At 33.1% G+C, this 23,941-nt stretch overlaps 2 protein-coding genes across 2 annotated transcripts; both read right to left on the reverse strand.

The window, feature by feature from the left end:
- On the reverse strand, window positions 1-4,863 carry LOC134683276 (uncharacterized). The gene is made up of 3 exons (XM_063542467.1): window positions 4,767-4,863; window positions 2,640-2,761; window positions 1-1,633 (listed from the first exon to the last, which is right to left on the reverse strand). Exons 1-3 carry the CDS (start codon window positions 4,856-4,858, stop codon window positions 75-77), a joined length of 1,773 nt encoding a protein of 590 aa, XP_063398537.1. The 5' UTR covers window positions 4,859-4,863; the 3' UTR covers window positions 1-74.
- Window positions 4,864-17,279: 12,416 nt separating this feature from the next.
- Window positions 17,280-23,740, reverse strand: LOC134683277 (uncharacterized). The gene is made up of 5 exons (XM_063542468.1): window positions 23,687-23,740; window positions 22,003-22,064; window positions 20,613-20,710; window positions 19,495-19,616; window positions 17,280-18,848 (listed from the first exon to the last, which is right to left on the reverse strand). Exons 1-5 carry the CDS (start codon window positions 23,697-23,699, stop codon window positions 17,293-17,295), a joined length of 1,851 nt encoding a protein of 616 aa, XP_063398538.1. The 5' UTR covers window positions 23,700-23,740; the 3' UTR covers window positions 17,280-17,292.
- Between the last annotated feature and the right edge of the window lie 201 nt (window positions 23,741-23,941).

The following is a 23,941-nucleotide window of genomic DNA, read 5'->3' on the forward strand; positions in this document are numbered from 1 at the left end:
TGTACTCTGCAAAAATTATATTTCATATTCATATGACTGAGTCGGTTAAACATTTGATTAATTTTTCGATTTTGTTAATTATTTCCTTTTTTCCATGGTGGTTTCACCATCCAATGACGACGATTTCTATCAATGAAATAAGTGGTCGACTGAGCATCGCCCTTAAGTCCATGTATTCTATGTTCGGCATAGGTTAGACATTTACTCTTTCTCTTTGGACATTTACAGAATGTGTACGCCACGCAATATGCGTCTTTGATGCACAACCACTTGCATTCAGCTGCATCTGTGACTGCTTTACTTTTCTTAACAGGTAATCTTGATATTCCCCGAATAGCAGTTTTGTCAAGCTGCACGTAGTCTTTTATTTTAAAAGTAAATATGACACTATCCCATCTTCTTGCGCCTAATGTGGATGCCGCATGTATACCCTTTGGATTATTCTTTGTGTTGTACTTATAACAAACATGAAAGTATAAGCTGCTTCTGCTGCAGGCTGTGCAGTATGTCATTGCAAGGCAGTCTATTTCGTTTTCACAAAGATCAATGCATTCGCTAAGGCTTTTTGCCTGTGCGTTGTTGTAGTGGAAACTAATGCTTGTGTGTTTCAGCATTATACCAGGTTTGAGTGGGTCACAAGAATCGACTTGTCCTCGTTTAAGAAGATATTTGCAGTAGTCTGAAGTTGCATTTTTCATTTTGCCGGCAATTTTCTTGTGATTGACACCTAATGCTCCCATGTATTCGTCAGAAAATAATGTATGTATTGGAGACAGTTCATACTGCATAGGAACCGGGCTTTCTTTGACTGATGAAGCCCATGTCATTGCATCACCATTTGATGGCGGGGGTGCTCCAACAGTCACAGTCCTAGTTGTAACAGAGCTAGAAAACTCCGATATGTCTTTCTTTTGATTGGTGTCCATGTTAAAACCCCCGCTCACACTAAATAATCCAGAATAACTTGCCTGAACAGCTACATTTGTACCTTTTTCTGTTTTTTTCTGGTAGTCAGATGATTTCATCGTGTGTTCGTATGTAAGACGAGCCCCAAAGGTTGTATAAGTGGGATAATGTGTACCATAGCGATGGAAAAAGTCTAGATATGTCTGTGAGTCATCTGATTTATCAAGTTTCTTAACCCATGTTAAAAACTGTGGAGTGAAACGAGGAATATTTTCCAGAATAAGCTCAGTGTAGTAGTAAATGCACTTAGCCGTTGATATTATTTTAACATTTTCTCCTGATGACATCTCAGAAGTTGAAGTTTTGTACCCATACGATGCTGAAAAACTGACTCCGAAAAAGCCACCGCCTTCTACTTTAGCATTGTACGATAAGGATTTCGAAAACTCGTATTTGTTCCGAGCAGTAGAAGAAGTAAATGATGTTATACACGAGACATCAGGAACAACAACAAGTCCATGAGGTATACTGTATCTGCAGTCAGACGTTTGTTTCCCTTCACTATAGTCTGTTTTAAAGATTGGGAACGTAAATCCAGGATCGTGTCCATTGGACAGTGGATAACCCCGTAAGATGTTATATCCGAAAAATGCATAATCTATATCAGGAAATGTTTGTTTGAAATTTGTTTCTTTACAATCTTGCATCCTTAAATCATTTCTTATACCTAAAAAAAGAAAATGAAGTTATTTGTAAAACCTATAAATTATTTCTGTGTGAATGGTTGTCGGTTTACGTATATGTTACTCAAGACAAAATTGACGAGACATGTTAATTTTTAAACTATGACAAATTGTTCTTTTTATAAACATCCTGTTCACTTTGCAATTGTGTTCTGATCTGTTTAGCCAAATGCTTTCAGTTTTTCAATGAAAGGCGAATAATATGTTACTGTTTTCTGTTCAAAATTCTACACTTCGTTTTTATAATGATGCTTGAGTTTTAATGGAAATAGTATATGTTTTCTTATGCAAATTTTGCATTATTTACTTGTCCTCTGAAGATACAAAATGCATTTCAAAGTTTGAAAAATATCATGGTTCTGTTAACATAAATTGTTACGAAACACGGATAAATAAAAAAAAATCACGGTACTTACATCACATAGACTTGAGTGTTTAGGTAAATGTAGGATCTTTGGTTGGTTTGCTTGCTACATGTAGCTGAACGAATAAATTATTTTTAGTTAAGGTACTACTTTTTTAGGGGCCGGAGTAATTCATTTGTGATAGGTTTGTCTGAATTGTCATTATTATTTCATTCAATAACCTCTGTTCATTTAGAACTAAATTATTTACATGTTTAATTCTATTTAACATTGATTTTAATCGATTTAAAAAATATTCATATCATTATTATATGTTTGCATAGGGTAAATACTATAGTTATGAATAAACAGAGGTTGTTGATTAAAATTATATTTACAAATCAAATACACCGACAACAGGTTTAAAAATGTTTAAATACCGTCTCTACAAATGATTTGTTCTCTGCTTAATATTGATTCTGTCCGAAAGGAAGGACGTACCTTATATAATAATTCTTTCATGGTTCAGCTAGCAAGTAAGCTAACAAAGACACTACCCTTACCAGCACACTCAAGTCCATTTGCTGTAATAACATTCGCATGTAATTAATTTTCTGTAACATGGAAGTTTATAAAAAAAATATACCAATTTTAAGGTTGAAATCCTGTCCTTTTTTGCCAGCAAGAACGTTTTTAAGTTGATCGGCATATTTTTGGTTTCCGGTTTCCTTTTCTTCTCGTTTTAGTTTCAACTCTTGATTCCCTTCACTGAAAACATATTCATTCACTTTTTGTTAATGACATTCTCCAAAATAATGATATTAACCTTAGGCATCCATTCATTTTAATAAAATAATAGTTTTTAAGAATGTGCCGAATTAGTAGCTTCGTTTGGAAAGTTTTTTCATTTTTTTTATCATTTTGATCATATACAATGTAGTGATGGCTAATCTTGCGTCAACTCCTTTATATTGATGTAAGATCTGCGACGATTAAGAACTTGATATTATACATACACACTGATAGATATCACATTATTGTTATTTAGTCCATTCCAGCAAAAGCAGTCACTAAGACATCTTCCTGTTTCGGTCAGGTGTCGCGGAAATAAGGGTCATCAGTAATGAGTTGAGACAGGGAAAAGTTTAGAAAGTGAATATTTGAAATGTTGATAGATCATGATCCATTTCTGTAAGACACACATTCAAGTCATAAAAAAGCTTTGTCATGAAAAAGTTCTGTAATTTCAGAACTTATCCGGATTGGAATGAATAGCGATACGATGTATTGTGTAAGAATGTACATGTACACTGACCTCTTAATTGTTTAATATATTTATAAAAAAGACAACAGTAGTATACCGCTGTTCAATAGTCATAAATCGATTTAACTGAAACAGATCCGGGTCACAAACCACAACCGAGGGAAACACTTTGAATATAAGAGGAAAACAAAGGAACAACAGAAACATTGAACTGTCACAAAAACAAACGCCAATATACATGTACATAGACTATTTGATAACAACTGCCATATTTCTGACTTGGTACAGAACATTTTATGAACAAAATGGTTGATTCAACTTGGTTTTATGGCGCTCAAACCTCCATCATATATGGCAATGTTAAAAATATCGCTAAAATGACAACATTTCCTGACAGGAATACAGTACAAATAAACGCAAGAACACTCAGGACAGAGACATACATAAATAAATAATATAATAGTACATTACAATATATAAACCACATATATATAACAACGGACACCTCCTATGTTGACCAACAATAGAATTATGAACTTTGCGTCACACGAATGTATCAACGCCACAAAAAGTGACGTCACATGTAAATTTCTAAAAAATAGAATATAAAATATGTGTATTTAATTTCAATCACTTGTATTTACCTGCATGGTTTTACCATTATCTTATAATATTTAAGACGGAATGTTTCTTTTTTATCTAGTTATTTAGGACTGTAAAGGTGTTGACTAATGTGCATTTTACGATGAATCGCAAAATATACATGTGCTTCAGTCAACGCTATTACAACTCAAATAAACTACAAACAAGGCATTCAAAATTGATTAATTCAGCACTCATAAACGTGTTAATCACTGTCGCAAGCCATGAGCCGTAAGGTCTGTATTATTTTCATCTTCGTCCTTCATTCCATGTTTGATAGTTGTCTCATAGCCATTCGGTGAGCCCAGTTTTTCTTTTAATTTTCTAAAGTTCGTACTAGTTAATTATTTGTTTTCAAACACTATGATAAATATTGAGAGTTTCGGACAAAAAGATAAATTTCGAACAAAATGCAAAAAGGACAAAAAAGCAACTGACCAAAAGAGAATGTTTTGGACAACATTTTTTTTTCTGACAAAACAAAATTGGACAATGCTAAAAGGACAAAATGCAAAAGTTTCGAACAAAAAGTCGTAGAATAAGCACTTTTGAATTACAATATTTTGTTCGCACTGGTTTCGTTCTTGCTAAAAGCAGTATAAATATACTATTGTATCATCATAAAGAACAAAATTTCAACTTTCTCTAGAATGAAGAGGACTTTTTAGTGCGAAATTGATTGACTTGTATCGAAAGAACAAAATAATATATCAGACATACACAAAGCAAATATTCCTGTTAAAAAGTAAATTGCGATTTTGTTTCACACTCATCAATCTTTTATCGATTAAAATTTCACATGTTTACGTTTTTTATTCAGACTTTCACTATATACAAATGACAATTGATAATGATAGTATGATATACCTTGTCGTCTTCATTTTACGAGTTGTGAAAACAGAGAGGCAAACCAACATTCCCGTAAATAGTAGGACCAATATGATCTTTTTACAAGACATAAGCACCTGTTCAGTGAAGAAAAAAATAATATTATAGTAAATTGAAGTATTTTGAGGATGTATCACTATTTCAAAAAGACCCTTCTACTCCCGAGAAAATGATTGAGGAGTTACAAACAACTATGCTGATTATAGGCAAACGAACTCGTTCCCCGCCTTTTTTTAAATTACATAATAAATGCCAAATTAAAGATATCACAATTAATCAAATATTATTTTCAGCAATCTTATTGAATGGGTAAGTGTTGTTGTTTAATTGCACTTTCACTTTGGCCATTGACCGAAAAGCTCGAAGTTGAACGTTATCAAATATGACAGGTAGTAGCAGACACTACATAAAATAACATGGAGATCAGTATAAATACAAGTAGACATCAGCATGACAGCAAGTCAACGAAACAAAACATGATACAATAAAACTGACTTTTATACATTAATCTGAATAAGATAATTTTGCTAACATATTTTTCAAATTTAGAGGTTCACAACCGAATATGTACCGGGTCAATGTAAAAGATCCCAGGTCATCGCCATATATACACTTAAAATATATGCCAGTGAACGTAATGATATTAACTAATCATTTTGAAATTGGTTTGGCATTCATTAATGTATCTAGGTTGGTGACTATGAAACTGTTTTACAATCATATTTATAACAAATCCGTTTCAAGAGTATGACATTTCATTTGTTTGTTTTGAGTATAAAGAAAATTAAACTCGGGCTATTTTTTTTTACAACAGATGCAAAATTATAATGACTCTAAAAGTTAAGATAACTATACCACCTACTTCCCTACTTAAATAACGCTTTATATGTGTACCTGTGATATTATAATAAGAGATTAGGAACTGATAATAACTGGCTTACGAAAAGTGGCCGTTTTTTTCTGTTGACGCACACAGTCTCGCTCATTTAGTAGATCATGTAACTCCTAGTGTGTCTTTTCTTGGTTTAGATATTCAAATCGGATACGGAAGACCAGTATTTTGACCTTAGGCAAAGAAATGAACGAATAAACACGTAATCATATTTGACTTATTTGCAAATTAAACATTTGATATAATTAAACATTGTAATTTCAAAACCAACTACAAAGGACATACGTACATTTTTCCTTCTGTCGATAATGTTATTACTGATCTTATCTTCAGCTTCTCCATTTTCTATGTTGTACCGCTCTGTGATAGAAGACAAAAACTAATCGTAAGATCAATGAAGAAAAAACAGACGGTTTTATTAGATATAAAGAAATAAAAACCAAATGTCATAATGATTATTAGATAAATCAAAACTCAATATAGATATCAGTGGTAACATTTTTAAGCAAGACGCGCTTTTTGTCCACACAAAGACTCATCAAATACACTCAAGATTAAGAAAGTTAAAAGCCCGAATAATCTTTCAAGTATTTTTCACGTGAGATATTTAGTGCAATGAGTCGCAGAGATCTAATTTTGATATGCATACATCAGAATTTTAAATTACTATTAGTATTTAGTAACTAGGGAATGTAAACATTTTATACATGTAGTTGTTCAGTGTCAGATTGATGATCTCTTTATCATCAAATATTGATTGCGCAAAAATGAACAGTCTCAATAAATAAACTGAAATTTTATGTTAAAGGAACCCCCACTTTTTATTATTACACGTTGGAACACATGCTTGTTTTTAGTTCCTGCAGCACACTTTCAACCTCTTTATAACATTAACAGTTCCATTATTGTTAAACATGTTTAAAATAATGATTGTATTAGATAGCTACGAAATATTAGAATGAGTATGGAGTAAATATCCTTCGTCTACTTGTTTTCAACATCTGAGGAATATTTTTATCTTTTACAAAACGACTAATGTACATACTTATTATTCCAGTGGACGGTTTAAATGTTATTCTGATATTTTTAAAACTTTTGTATACTTTTTTTTTATTGTGAAGCATCTAAGGCAAGTCTTTTTACCAAAAAACAGCAAAAGTATGTGTTGTCATGTTTGTAAACATGACATAAGTCTAAATATAAAATTGACCATGCAAATGCAAAGTAAATAACAGCACTAGCTATATTCGATGTACAATTTCATCAAAGTCGAAGTCTACGTACATTGCACTAAGCTCGTATGGTGAAACATTGAGTTTTATTCGTTCAAGTATCTGTACCATTGGTTTGGAGTATCTTTATAATAATAATAATAATAAAATAACATTGAAAATGATAATGATGATAAGAATATAATAAATATTTAAAGGCACATAAATGAAAAATTAAGTGATGTGTTTAAAAGACAGTAACTTATGTAAATATGAAAGGTAAGAAAATGGGGTGTGGTTGAAATATCTTACCAAGCCTATACATTCCTAAGTCTTTAGTAGTAATGCATATATTCGTCCTGGAATTATGTAAAAAAAATGTACACATGCATTACCGGGCGCCGAATGGGACTCTTGTGGTTTTGTTCTCGAAATTCAAATTGTACGGACAAAAGTGACTTTTGTTCAACAAAATGAGTTCAGTTTAAAAAAAATTGTAGCATACTTTAAATTTAAAATTTGGTCGTACAAAATTATCTTTCAGTGGACAAAAGTCACTTTTGTCATGACAAAATTCATTTTTGTTACACAGACTTGACTTTTGTAACCTAATTTGTATGCAAATTAGTTTAGTTTCGATTCTGTGAACTAATTTGAATACCAAATTGAGTTTTGTTACACAAAATTGACTTTTGTGAGACACAATTTTGTCGTCAGAAAAATGAACTTTGTTGTCGTCACAAAATTGACAAAATTGAATTTTGTCTCAAAAAAAATTAAAAAAAATGAATTTTGTCTCACAAAATTGAATTTTTTCACACAAAATTGAATTTTGTCTAACAAATGTCAATGTTGTCTAACAAATGTCAATTTTGTCTAACAAATGTCAATTTTGTCTAACAAGTGTCAATTTTGTCTCACAAAATTAAATCTTATCTAACACAATTGACTTTTGTGATTTAATGTCCATATCAGGTAACAAAAGTCAATTGTGTATGCAAATAATTTATATTTGCATACCTTTTAGACAAAATTGACTTTTGTCATGACAAAAATGAATTTTGTCTACAAAAATAAGTTCTCATAAAACAAGTCTGTATCACATAGTTTTTGAAGACAACAATGATTTTGTCATGACAGAATTGAATTGCGTACAAAACTACAAGAAATCCAATGGGCGCCCTGTATGCATAACATAATACAAATTAGTTTTGGAAATAAACATACCAACATTGTTCTTCTGTTAAGGTAAAGTATCTGTTTTTCTTGTCTACATTGTTGCAAGGTGTAAAACGACGAGTTCTATTTCAATTGAACATGTCGATGTACAGTATATATATATCGGACTTCTAAATATCTAATATTATCATTACCCCAAAAATATTCACAGCAATAATATATGATATCTTACTAAATATGATTGTGACATTTTCAGAAATGGCCATCTTAAGTGAAAAAAATAAATACAGTTGCTATACATTACCAGATATATTTAAAAACAAACAATTGATTGAATAGCTGAAATTATACCGCCTTTTTTAAAAAAAAATACCAGCTGCAAACACCACTTTATCAGACACAGGTTAGTTTTCAGAGAAATCAACAAAAGCATCCACTTACATATATCTATACATCGCCTTATCAATTAATACGAAAACATTTTAATACCACTCCCTTAAAAGACCATACAGTACAATAAATCCAGAAATACCCGACTCTGAACAAAATGTTTAAATAGACATAATTGAAATCAAAACAAATCTTTAAGTATAAAATTAAGACAAGAAGGCAAATTAGTATTCTTTATTCTCTATCAAATTAGAAAACCAATAAAATATTTTGAGTGTCAAAAGGGATGCATTTGTTTTGTGTCAGGAAAGCTTTGTGTCTTAATTTTATATCATAACATTTTGATACAACTAAATGTTTATCATTTAAGCTACAACTTTAACTCTTATTTATAAGTTTGCCAATTCTTTTATCGATATATAATTATATGATACATTTCATGATATCTCTCAATGTATTTTAGTTGCTGGTATTATACCGCAGTCCCAATAGGCAACGATCGCACTACGATCTGTCAATAAAAGGCAAATTTTGATAATCGTAGTACGGTCGTGTATACGTAGATCGCAGCAAGGTCGTATCACGGTCGTTGTGAGGTCTTTAAGATCGTAATGAGCGTGGCCAACTTTGAGCTTGTTCAAACAGTCATAGTGCAGTCGTGGCGAAATTAGGTCGTAGTAAGATCGCAAAGGTCGCTGTACCATCGCAGCGAAAACGTCAGCGTGATTCTAATCGGGGAGACTGCACTTCGATCTCACAGCGACGTTATTACGACCTCACTACAACCATCACGTTCTCACCGCGACCCAACTACGCTTCCACTTTGACTATAGATCGTAGTCTGTATGTAGTTCTTGTCCATTTTCTCTAACGGCATCCATGCTTCTCGATTATATAGGTCAGATCGTTGTTTTTCCAGTTTGAAAGGTTTTACACTAGTAATTTGTGGGGCCCTTTATAACGTGCTGTTCGGTGGGAGCCAGGACTCCGTGTTCAAGGCCGTACCTAGCCTTTAATGGTTTACTTTTATAAATTGTTATATCGATTGAGAGTTGTCTCATTGGCACTCATACTAAATCTTCCTATATCTATTGACACATCTGTGTCATCTCTTCTATCGTTCATTTGTGCTTTATGGACACGCAAAAGGTTGTAATTAATAATTTAGGTTGGATTGGTGGGTCCAAAATCTCTGCTTAATCTGAATTCGTTACTATCAGAGCTTCCTCTTCCTTTACATCAATCCCTACCACCACGCCCACGTGTTCTAGAGGATTTTGGTGGCTTGACTTTATTGTTTGCCAGAAATCTTTATATTAATCAGATATAGAAGGAATATAATTGTATTGATATGATGTAATTAGTAAGATCGCGATATGAACGCAGATAAAGCGTGGTAAGATCGTGTTGCAATCGGATGACTCGTGGTATGGTCGTAGTGAGAAAGTGATGAGCGTAGAAAGATCTTGATAAGCGTATATAAGTTCGCAGAATAAGCGCAATAAGAACGTGGTATAATCGTAGCGGGATCGTTGTAGAAGCGTAATGAGGACGTAGTAGCATCGTGAAATCAACGACAATTTACATTTTTATGCCATTCATTCCGCGACCTAGTGATCACCACGATCTGAATTTATTTTAGATCGCGGTGAGCGTAGTGCGATCGTGGTCTAGTGGGAATGGGGCTTAATATAAAAAGATATAATACACAAGTCCCACTAGGCCACAATCGCACTACGATCTGCGAAAAAAATGCAAATTTTGATGATCGTAGTACGATCTTGTAGATCGCAGTAAGGTCGTAGCACGGTCGTGGTGAGGTCTTCAATATCGTGATGAGCGTGGCCAACTTTGAACATGTTCAAAACAATCGTGGTGCGGTCGTGATGAAAACAGGTCGTAGTAGAAGCGTAGTGAGAGCGCACTTAGGTCGTGGAAAGATAGCAAAGGTCGCTGTGCCATCGTAGCGAGAGCGTAGCAATAGCGTGGTTCTATTCGGAGACACTACGCTACGATCTCACAGCGACATTATTACGACCTCACTACGACCATCATGTTCTCAACGTGACCCAACTACGCTTCCACTACGACCATGCTACGTTTACACCACGCTGTTCAAGATCACAGTACGATTCTAGCACGCCCTTGCAGTCCTCATCACGCTCTTCTTACGACCTCACTACTTTCATACTACGACTTTCATTCTTAATGTCATTTTCACATAACATATATGAAATCTCCCAAGGCTTTTGTTTGTCTGTTTGTAATAAGGACTTCTTGTCCATTTTCCCAACCATGCTTCTCGTTTTTATATAGATAAGACAGTTAGGTTTCCTGTTTGCATGGTTTTACACTTGTAATTTATAGTTTGCTGTTCGATGTGAGCCAATGTTCCGAGTTGAAGGCCGTACTTTGACCTAGAATTGTTTACTTGTATTTATTGTTACTTGGATGGAGAGTTGTCTCATTGACTCATACCACATCTTCCTTTATCTACTTATATTGACACATGTGTGTCATCTCTGCTATCGTTCACTAGATGTCGTCGTTTGAGCTTGATGAACCAGCAATAGGTTGTAATTTATGTTGCATTGGTCGGTCCGTCATCTCTGCTGGATTAGAACTCGTTACTATCAGAACTCCCTTTGCCTCTACATCAACACGTGTTCTAGTAGATTTTGGTGGCATGACTGTATTGTTTCAGAGAAATCTACGTATTAATCAGAAATATAAAGATTGGAACTGTATTGATATGGAACACGCTGTTTACGTTTTTGCTGATAACGTAGTAAGATCGCGGTATGAACGTAGTATAATCGTGGTAAGAACGTGCTAAAAGAGCGGTAGAAACGGGGTAAGATCGTGTTGCAAGCGGATAACGCGTGGTATGGTCGTAGTGAGAACGTGATGAGCGTAGTGAGGTCGCAGACTAAGCGCGGTGAGAACGTCTTATAATCGTAGCGCGATCGTTGTAGAAGCGTAATGAGGACGTAGAAGCATCTTGCAGTCAATGGAATTTTACATTTTTATGCCGCTCATACTGCGACCTAACCACGATCTGAATTAATTTTAGATCGCGGTGAGCGTGGTGCGATCGTGGTCTAGTGAGACTGGGGCTTAAGATGTGGAAGTATTGTCGCTGTATTTATAATCAACAAAATACAAGAATAGCAAGGATGTAACAACGTGGCTTTAATTAAATAATACAAACATGTATTAAGCTATTGTATCATCATAGGTGTTACATATATGTTATCAGTCGATATAATTTTGGGAGATTACTGCCAAGTTCATAACCTGTCATTTGACCTAAAGTGCAATGAATTATTTGTTTAATTGTCTATGTTCGCAATGTATAGCTTATTAATTAATATTGAACAAATATATTAACATACCGATATATTGGAGCCGGTCTTTTGGAATATATTTTATTGATTGTAAGTTAGCAATAACAAAAATGACAATGTTGCATGCTGCCATGTTTCAACAGCTGCAATCTATAGTTATTAAATTTCTGACAATTCGATATTGTGTTGGCTTAGTGTAGATTTGATATACTTTTTGTATTGTAACTTAAATGAATTTAAAACTATCGATCCCTTGCAATATAGATACATTTTGTAAATCTTATTTCTTTTAAACAAAGACCGAACACTTATGGTCATTTCAAACAAACAATATAAATATCTTCGTGTTGTAAGTATAAAGAAACGTCTTCGCGTGTTTTTTTTATCCAGAGAAATTTCCACGTATGAATATGACCAAAGCATGTTATATCAAAATCGATAATCCAAAATTTTTAAAGAAAATTTTCTAATGGTGTTGGCCTTATAATGTATTTCATGCATACGAAATATACGTTCATTTTGTTGGAAAATCCTGCAATATGTTTTTAAATTGAGACACCTCAACATTGGTCATTCGTTAGGTCAATGATGACTTTCAAAAGACAAAATGGACCCTTGTCAACAAACATAGAGATTTCTGCAAATGTATACAAATCACTTACATATAGCACCTTACAATATACTTTTGGTAAATTTTAGTCCCATTCGTGACCGTACACAGAGCTAGAATATATCTGATTTGATAATATTTTTGGTTCCTGACACAAGTTTTTAATACCGTAGTTGAAAGTGAAGCTTGTGAAATGAAAATGTTACACCAGAATTTTCTTTTGTCTATCATGGAAATATGTTTAAATTGATATAACTTGGTAGCAACTCTTGTTACTCAAATTCAATATAATGATAAATAAAGTATAACAAAAATACCCAACTCAAAGGTAAATTCAAAAAGATGGAAGTCAATAGATACAGATGAAAATCAAACGTTATCAACCTCGTCAACAATAATATCACATCATACATCTTCGGATTTCAAATGTTTGGCTTTGAGCGTTCCTGATGAAGGTAAATCCAGAAAAACGCTTCGGACGCTATAAAACGAGTTTTCCATCTTTATTAATTGGCATTTTTCATATCAGATGTATTATGAGCCCACGGTTCAATATCAATCCAGGCGCATAAACTTTATCTTATTCTTAGAGTAAATAAGGTATACTCTCACAGTATAATAATATCAATAACTTTTACAGTATGAAAATAGCATTAGATTAACATGAATTCCATATTTTCCGAAATGATGCTTATCCATGTTAGCGGACTGATATGAACAAATTATCACATGCTTCCGGCTATTATCGCATGCCTTCACGTACGGTTATCGCATGGCATTCCACGTTACTCGGTAAATTCTGGAAAATACACCTCAGTGGTACGTCTTCAGAGAAAAACATTACAAAGTAGGGTACCAAAAGAAAATGAAAAAATTAGGAAACAGGAAAATATATCACATAAAATGCCAAACACATGATACAGTAAATGCATTTTTCAAAGTTTCCAGCAAAATTTAGCAAGTATCTTTACAAATTTGGACTTTTCCAAACAGTGTTCATAATGTTTTGTTGGGATTTTGTTATCGTCAATATAAACATATATATACCGTTGTTTTTCTCCTATGTTGTGGCATATGATAGAAAGATTTCATATCGAATGTATGAATTTGGCGTCCGTCGTCCGTAAACTTTTCACATTTTGAACTTCTACTTGAGAACCACTTAAAAGGATCAATGATATATATTAAACTGTTATTTTTCTCCAATGTTGAAGCATATAATAAAAAGATCATAACATGTCATTTTTAATATGAAATATAGTATCAGCCCTCAAGCCTTCGGTTCTTGGGCTTATAATATATCTGATATGAAAAATACCTTGTTATAATCTGACAGTCATATTCCTGCCTTGGTACAGGCATTTTCTGAAGAAAAGGATTGGTAAACTTGGTGTCATCGTTATAGTGTTAATTATATTGACAAATTTGGGTGACCAATAGACATTATAAGTTAGCATGACATTAATTTTAATCCAGAAGTCAAAAATGTGTAAACATGCATCACAGACAAACAGGCATACAATGGAACTCCATTAAATGAAACTGCCTTGGACATGCACATTAGCAAGACGGTGTTTGAGAACGCTCATACTGTAGTCATCAGTTGAAAATAGCTTGAATAGGGTGATCAATTTTGGTAGTTTTCATGTTGCTCTGTCGTTAGTTTTCTATGTTGTGTTGTGTATACTGTTTAGCTTTTTGTCATGGCGTTATCAATAAACAAATTATTATGATTGCCAATGAGACCACTATCTACCAAATTTCAAATGAAGCATATATAGGCAACAACAATCTGCCTTCAACAATCAGAAAAACCCATATCGTATAGTCGGCTATAAAAAGACCCCAACATGAAAAATATGAAACAATTTAGTTGAGAAAACTAATGACATAATTTATAACAAAACAACTTACGAAAAACAAATATGACAGATATGAACCAACGACAACCACTGAACTACAAGCTCCTGACTTGGGATAGACATCTAAAGAATGTGCCGGGGTTAAGCATTAATGCGAGCGCTCAATCCCCTTTTCCTAACATGGGACAGTCATGTAAAAGCACAGCATAAGATCAACTATAAAAATCAGTTGAAAAAGGTTAACTCATCAGATCGATACAAACAAAAACATGAAACAAAACCACAGACAGGCCGTGGCAAGGTATATTTTCATCCCTCATTACTTACAAGAAAAATGACACTAAGTATAGTTCTGACACACTAAATTCATTGGATGATATTGGATGTGTACTAATTGATATGTTAGTCTTAAACACGACACATTATATGTATTAATTAGTTATTATTGGCTTTGAAATAGCTATCAGTAACTGTGAGTATTCTCAGATCTGTACTTTGTGTCTTTCGTGTTTGTTTATGTCTTTAATGTAAACATATGAAGACGTAGTATGATTGACAAGGAGACAGCTGCCTTCCAGAAACCAAAATGAATAGAAGTTTACAATTTTATGTCATTGTACAGCCTTTAACAATGAGAAAAAACCCTACTGCATAGTCCGCTTTGAAAAGCCCAAAAATTACTAAATGTAAAATAAAACAAACGAAAACCTAACGGCCTGATTAATGTACAAAATAACGAATGAAAACCAAATATGAAGTACGGTAACAGACGACAATCACAGAATTGCAGGCTCTTGACTTGAGACAGGCACATTCAGAGTGTGGCGGGGTTAAACCAGTCTGTTGGCTCTAACCTCATCCCCCTCCCCTAAACCAGTTTTGTAGTAGTTGATTTATATTACATTGAAGCTTAATATCCGATTTAAATGCAAACCTAAATAATAATATCTATAAACGTATTTTTAAGAAGTCTTACAATCAACAGTTTTAGTAAATTCGTTTTATTAACATGTGTATGTTGTAATGGTCCGTTCTATGTGATGCATAATTTTAATTGACTAATTGATTGGTGACCTATTTCAATATAAGGTTTCATGAAGGTCAGATTCGTTGCATCGCTTACCCAATTTTATCAATAAAAAGCAACTATACACACCTGTCATACACTTGTGAGGTTTAGCTAGCTATAAAACCAGGTTTAACTCACCATTTTCTTAGAAAAAAGCCTGTCCCAAGTCAAGGAATATGGCAGTTGATTTTCACTTGACATGTTCTGCTGATTGAAAGTGTTTAATTTTGTCAGTAATGGATTCACCCTTTTTAAACTTGGCTTGGAGATCGTTTTTGTTATTGTTATACTTGTTTATGTCATACCCAGTCAACGACCATTCATTGGTGATTCAAGAATGTGTCACAGATCCGCCTACGATTAGTGAACGACCAATCAAACATATATACTATGGGTGCAAATACTGTATCCTGAATACGGTTTACATATAAATGTGATAAGATTGCCAATGAGACAAATATATACCTTCGATCTGAGATCTGCGTTCTGTTTTTGTTAAACATACTTAAACAATGTGGTATGATTGTCATACTATAGTTCACTATATGGCCTTCAAGATTTGCAAAATTCATATCGCATAATAAGCTATAAAAAGCCCCTACATTTTGGTTAGTGTAACCTTCATATACTTGATGGCCTTCTAATGAGAAATTGTCTATTTTTGTTTGTACGCAATGTGCTAGTGATCTAATACGATACATATCGGATGACAAAATTCAATATAGGTCGAAAACAAGTGAACCTCTAAGACATGGTTTATCTAAACGGATGAACAATTAAAATTATCTGTTTTTAAAATTTATGTTAATTTCAGAAGAACACCGTTTTATTTTATGAAAAGAGCATAATTTTTCACTTATTCTTACAACATTTGTATAAACTTCAAGATTATAAAAAACCGGTTTTTTTCTAAAGTGAACATTGATTGGTTAAATATTTCTCAGTGTGTTTGAATTTATTTGATAGCCTTTTGGTCATGACTGTTTGTCTCTAATATTTAATTAACTGTGCATTTGTATTCAGATATCGCAGATCAAATTTATTCGTTCTTTGTGTAATCATACGTTTTTTGATGGAGTCAAGTCTGCTAATTGATATTTTATCGTATGTTTTTATATGTTGTGATGTTATGCTATTGTTTCAGAAAAAGGGAGAAGGTTTGGGCCCATTAAAACGTTTAATCCCGCTGCAAATGTTTGCACCTGTCCTAAGTCAGGAATCTGATGTACAGTAGTTGTCGTTTGTTTATGTAATATATACGTGTTTCTCGTTTCTCGTTTTGTTTATATAGATTAGACCGTTGGTTTTCCCGTTTGAATGGTTTTACACTAGTAATTTTGGGGCCCTTTATAGCTTGTTGTTCGGTGTGAGCCAAGGCTCCGTGTTGAAGGCCATACTTTAACCTATAATGGTTTAATTTTTAAATTGTTATTTGTATGGAGAGTTGTCTCATTGGCACTCACACCACATCTTCCTATATCTAATAACTCTAATTCTAACCATGATTTAAATCAAATCATGCGCACTGACGGTATATTTGAAATAAAACAAGAATATTGACCTTATACTTTATGTATAGTATAGTCACGGTTCCTACGAGTTCGCTTTAAACAATGATATTTCTAAGATCATTGAGAACAAGTGAATACAATTCATTGTATGCTATCATAAGATATGACTAGTACATGTTGTACCAATCATAAGATTCAGATTTGTGTTGAGTATCTACTAATCAATATTTCTGTATAATTATAATGTTTTCTTCCAAAGAGTTTTGATTACCACATAATGGCCCTCCAAGTTAAAAGTTCAATATTATATACTAAATTGCATTTTCGCATACTAAAAAATTTAATGAAATAAAACTCGTTCTATGCGATATTTTTATTTTCTGATAATTACAGTTCGGTAAATAGTACACTAAGTCTTGTGTTTTTTTGTTATTTTAATTTTCGTTTTTCCATGGTGGTTTAACCATCAAACGACGACGGTTTCTAGTAATGAAGACAGTCGTCGACTCTTTGTCGTTCTTCAGTCCATGTATTCTATGTTCGGCATATGTTAGACATTTGTGTTTCCTCTTTGGACATATGCAAAATGTGTACGCTACACAAAACGAGTCTCTTATGCACAACCACTTGCATTCCGCGCTATCTGTTACTCTCATACTTTTGGCAGCAGGTAATCTTGATATTCCCCTAACAGCTGTATGATCTAGCTGCAAGTAGTATTCTATTTTAAAAGTAAAAATGACACTGTCCCATCGTTGAGAGCCCAATTTGGAAATACCTGACATACCCTTTGGATTATTCTTCGGGTTGTACATATAACAAACATGGAAGCTATTATATCTATTGTTGCACTCTGTACAGTATGCCATGGCAATACAGTCTTTCTCGTTTTCACATAGATCAATGCATTCGCTCACGCTTTTGGCCGGAACATTATTGTAAAAGTAAGCAAGGCTTGTGTATTCAAGCATTAAACCTGGTTTAAGTGGGTCACATGAATCGACAATTCCTCGTTTTAGAAGATATTTGCAGTAGTCTGAAGTGGCATTTCTCATTTTGTCGGCAATTTTCTTGTGATTGACACCCAATGCTCCCATGTATTCGTCAGAAAACAATGTATGTATTGGTGACAGTTCATACTGCATAGGAACCGGGCTTTCTTTGACTGATGAAGCCCATGTCATTGCATCACCATTTGAGGGCGGGGGTGCTCCAACAGTCACAGTCCTGGTTGTAACAGAGCTAGAAAACTCAGATATGTCTTTCTTTTGATTTGTGTCCATGTTAAAACCCCCGCTCACACTAAATAATCCAGAATAACTTGCCTGAACAGCTACATTGGTACCCTTTTCTGTTTTTTTCTGGTAGTCCGATGATTTCATCGTGTGTTCGTATGTGAGACGAGCCCCGAAGGTTGTGTAAGTTGGATAATGTGTACCATAGCGATGGAAAAAGTCTAAATAAGTCTGTGGGTCATCTGATTTATCAAGTTTTCTAACCCATGTTAAGAACTGTTGAGTGAAACGAGGAATATTTTCCCGTATAAGTTCAGTATAGTAGTAAATGCATTTTGCCGTTGATAATATTTTGACATTTTCCCCTGCTGACATCTCCGAGGTTGAAGTCTTATAACCATAAGAAGCAGAAAAACTGACACCGAAAAAACCACCACCTTTGGCATTAGCAGTGTTTGATAAAGATTTTGAAAACTCGTATTTATTCCGAGCAGTAGAAGAAGTAAAGGATGTTATACACGAGACATCAGGAACAACAACAAGTCCATGAGGTATGCTGTACCTGCAGTCAGACGTTTGTTTCCCTTCACTATAGTCTGTTTTAAAGATTGGGAACGTAAATCCAGGATCGTGTCCATTGGACAGTGGATAACCCCTTAAGATGTTATATCCGAAAAAAGCATAATCTATATCAGGAAATGTTAGTTTAAAATTTGTTCCTTTACAATCTTGCATCCGGAAATCATTTCTCATTCCTAAAAACAAACAAAAACCAGAAAATAAAGAATCATATCAAATTCAAATTCAAATAGAAATTTCTTTTATCAACTTTATGCAATTGTTTGGTACCTTTAGGATTTGAAATGGATTAAACTTGAAAATTCATAGTTAATAATTATCTGTACTGAAAATTTCATAATTTCAGATAATTCGAGACTGTTGCATGTACATGTATCACAAATGAAATATGATTTTACACACAGGAAGTTAACACTCTTTACATATTAAATGAAATGTATTTTAATTGATTAACTATTAGCGAATTGTCGTAATCACGATAAATTTGCATGATAAGAATAATGTCTGAAAGACGACAAATTAAAATGACATGTTGATGAAATACTGCCGTTAGATTGTTTCAACCTCGTTGGTTGGGCGGTGAATCAACTTAATCTGCAACATTCACGATAAAATAGATTGCCATGATATGGCAAAAAATAAACCTAGCAGAAACATTGAATAAATATGATAAGCTGCTGTTGGATCAGCACACAAGTCAGATTGGGTGAAACCCTTCTTTGAACGGAAAGCAGTGTAAATTATAATGGGAATCATATAGCACAGTTAAATTACTCTCATATACACGTTTTTACTTAAATATAGAAATAACATAGAAAATACCTATATTAAAGTTAAAATCCTGTCCTTTTTTACCAGCTAGAACGTTTGTCAGTTGTTCAGTAATAGTGGGGTTTTCGGTGGCCTGCTTTTCTCGTTTGAATTTTAAAGTTGGATTATCTGCACTAAAAAAGGAAAGAATTTAATTAGGCGGATTCAAATTGCCTAATGCGGTTCAAGATTAATCCCCGTTAAAAAAAGAGAAAATATATCTTTGCATAGAAGTCGAAGCCTACAGATTGTAAAATTTAAGACCAATGTATGGTAGTTTCGTCTGCAAAATGTCCATGTAAATGACAGAAAATGTTGTTTTTACGACAGCAATGCGATTAAAAAGGAAAACTATACGATGACTACACAAGAGAGGCGAAAGGTTCCAAAGGGACTTTAAAACTCATGTAAAAAATACACTGACATCGCAATTTTTTTTAGAAATATGTGTTGAATTTCAGTTTTTCAATTTGTTTTACAAATACTGTTATTATTGATTTAGATACTCTTACACAATATTTACACTACACAACATTATGATGATTGGCAGACAAAAATATTTAATGCAGTAGGTCAGAGAAAATCGCAACGCACATGACAAACGTTAAATCATACGAATACATGTTTTTAAAATATTATCTGACTACAGCCAGCAGTGTAATTAAATTACAGAACGCACGTCAAATTCTTTATGTGTCAAACGACATAACTTTGTACTCCTGTGGTTGCGGTTTGTAACTGTCTGCTATTATTGCTTTCAAATACATTTTTAAGGTCAAGAAGTTCCTTTTATGTTTTTATATGACTTTTTTGTCTGCTTTACAGTTGTTTGGGATTTTTTTTTTTGAACGCTACTTAGTAGTTTGGTCATTAATGAAGGCCCTGAACTTTTACATTCTAGGTGTCATTTCTGTGGGTTTTTTTTGTGTTTTTTTTTTTTGGCTTTTCGTCTAAACGACCGATGTTAACTATGTTGTCTAAACAACATGATACACACTGCTCGAGTAAACATATATCATGGAATTATCAATCATGTCAATAATAATGCGAAACAGATAAGTGTGGTTATGGTCCGTACTGGACTAACAGATTCATGTTACTTTTGTATATTAAAAAAAAGCTTTAGTTACCTGGTCGTCTGTACTTTTAAAGTTGCGAAAACAGAGAGACACACCACCATTACTGAAAACAACAGCCCTAGTAGGACCTTTTTACCAGTGGTAAGCAGCTGTTTAATGTAAAATAAAAGAAGTAAGTTTGTGGATGGGCACCACTAAAATTTTCATTTTAGTCTACAATTAAAACAGTCGTAGGCTGAAAAGGGCTATTATTAACAAGTTTTACCCAACTTTTATATTTCTCATTGTTTTTTTCTCAAACACTTTCATCTGAAATAAAATATTTCACTGAAATAAATAGCAATGTCTGTTATTTCTTGTATGTACGCTTAAGAATTTAAAATCAGTTCTTCCCACATCCCTGACCTGAAAATTTCAATCCATCTGTTTGGTGTATTCTGTTTTATCTATTTAACAACTCATCTGTGATGAATTTGTTTTTTTCTTCTATTTGTCAATTATATAAAAAAAAACACCATTTGACACATACACTTACAATATACCACATAGGTGCCTAAAGATTGCGTGGATAGGGTTAACAGAATAGAAAATATTTGAAAACAAAAGAGAAAATATAATCGGGTATCAATATATAATGAATGAAGAAGAATGTTACACCCGTCATACAAGAGCAGTTGGATTAAACGTCCCAATCGCAATCGCTACGTGTTTTACCATCTTACACAGACACACGGAAACGAAAGTAAGGAGTTTACCGCAGGCGGGGAAGGTCCAAGGAGCACCACTTTTGTATACCTAGTAAGTTCACTCACGGGGTTCATATTACATACATAATATTGAATAAGTTGTTTGCAGTCCAATTTCAAAATACAAATACAATTTGTTTTATTAAAGTAAGCTATTCATATGTTGTTGTACTAAACAAATTCTTCGCCAGTAAAACAAAAAGTGCTCGTCATTTAGCTCTGATTGGAACTCCTTTTGTCAAAGCTAATGTTATTTTTTGATGCGACAGGTTTATGGTACGAAATGACCAGCCGTGGTTGTTGACTGTACGATAACGTGATCCCTTTCATCGGTTTCTTTATCGAATACGAGACTACGTTTTTGTCTATTCCTCGATTGTGGCTTCCACTTAGTTAAATCTGGCCTCATTTGAAAGGATCTGTGACATTTACAAATGTTTTAAAACCGTTTTATTTAATTGATGTAAGAAACTTCTGAGGCAATTAAAAAAAAATGACCTTGTGACTCAAAGAGAGTACCGGACTGGAGCCCTATTATTGTCCATGCACTTATCAGTAATACTTTTGTCTTTTTTTATGAAAAAAAACCAAACTATTATATCCCATTAAAGATCAACTGATGCATATCATTATTTGAAATGATTGTAAATAAAATAATGATGCCGGGACCGGACCGGATTATATAATATACATACTGGTTTTCGGTCATTGTCAATCTGATCTTCATAATATCTTTTACTTCTGATGTGCCGTTCTACTGTAAATACAAAAACACGATTCATAACAAGGTAGTAACTGCAAAAAAACATTGAAATAATTAAGAACATATATGTATTTACTATCACTTTTAATTTTACACTGAATATTTTATAGATTTGCTTTTCGTTCAATCATACTTTACGATTGTTATTGCGAAACAAAATTTTATATCTTTTTTAAACGATTGGTTGACAATGCATAAATAATAAGCAACAAAATAAAAGGTTATTGTGTTTCATTTACAAATTCGTATGAATTTTTTACAATGCATAAATAAGGAGCAACAGGCCAGATGATAATAACTAAACATGTTTCATTTACAAATTTCGTAGGAATTTTTGTAATGATATCTACTTTAAGTGAACATTATGTATCTATAACATAAGACTTGACTTTGAATGATTTTTCAATAATTTCGAGTACTGTGATATCGATTTGTCATTGTACCGAACTGATGTGTGAAGTCTATTTTAAATTATTTTTACATGTTGATCTTAAAAAGATATGGTTATTTTATAAATTTACTGTATACAAATTTTTGATTTTTTTTAAATACTAAGGATTTTTTTTACCTCAGCTGTATTTGGCAAAACTTTTAGGAATTTTGGTTCTCACACCTTTTCAAATTCGTACTTTATTTGGCCTTTTTAACTTTTTTGGATTCGAGCGTCACTGATGAGTCTTTTGTAGACGAAACGCACGTCTGGCGTATATACAAAATTTAGTCCTGGTATCTATGATGAGTTTGTTTGTTACACTCCAATATCTCAGGCTAAAACATGATTGTAAATATACAGGTGTCTCATTCCTTGTTAACAAATGAGAACCTAATAAGAAATTAATGTTCAACCTATATCAGGTAAAGTTGATCTGAAAATGGTTTGGGCCTTTTATAGCCGATTTTGTTATATGAGTTTTGCTGATACCGTTAACGTATTTGTCATTTGGGTTCTGGTGAAGTGTTGTCTCATTGTCTATTATACCACATCCTGTTATTTGTACATAGCTAATCACCAAATCATCATTGTGTTCAAATTTTTGTTTTGTTTGTTGAGATTAAATTTAAAACAAAAAATGCACCATCTTCTTTAGCAGTATTTATAGTAAAATTCCCTCCGCCATTAAAAAATATGAAAAAAATACTGACAGTAATTTGTAATTTCTTCAAACTTAAAAATCTGTGGTTTTTCTTACGATGTGTATATTTCCACACATATATGTTGCTAACACTCGGTTTGCTTCAAGTAAAGAGATTTTCAAGTTGATGAATGTGATTAGTTGAATTTTTAAACATGTTGTTACATCCTTGATATTGATGTTTGGAATGTCCCCTTAGTACAATTAAAAGATTTGATTTTGACACAACATTTCTAGTCGAAAAACAAATAGTTATTTCGTTGACATATAAAAACCATCCTTGTCTAATTAAAATAGTTTTGGATTTTTTTTGTATATTTTTTTTAGTAGTAGTATTAACCCTAATGCACTTGTTGTACCATTATTACTATTTATACGTGTTATACATGTAGTTATATTAATATAAAAACATGTATACACATGTATGTACAAAAGTTAACTAAGGTGTTGTCAAATTATTCCATGAAACATGCTATTTCTTACCAAACCGGTACATTTTCTCGTCCTCAGTCGGAATATTTATGTTTTTGTTCTGCAACTAATAATAAAAATAAGTTCACATGTATGACCTTGAATAGAATATCAGATGCAAAGGAATACAAATAAAAATATAAATCAATTGCTTTAAAAAAGCAATTGTAGGGGGTCTTTCCCCCTGTAAAATTAATTGAATTGGGGGGTGTTTGTTTCTTTGTTTCTTTCTTTCTTTCTGTATGGGGTCTATATTATTGTTACCGG

Source organism: Mytilus trossulus, chromosome 9 (assembly GCF_036588685.1).
Source record: "Mytilus trossulus isolate FHL-02 chromosome 9, PNRI_Mtr1.1.1.hap1, whole genome shotgun sequence".
NCBI lineage: Eukaryota > Metazoa > Mollusca > Bivalvia > Mytilida > Mytilidae > Mytilus > Mytilus trossulus.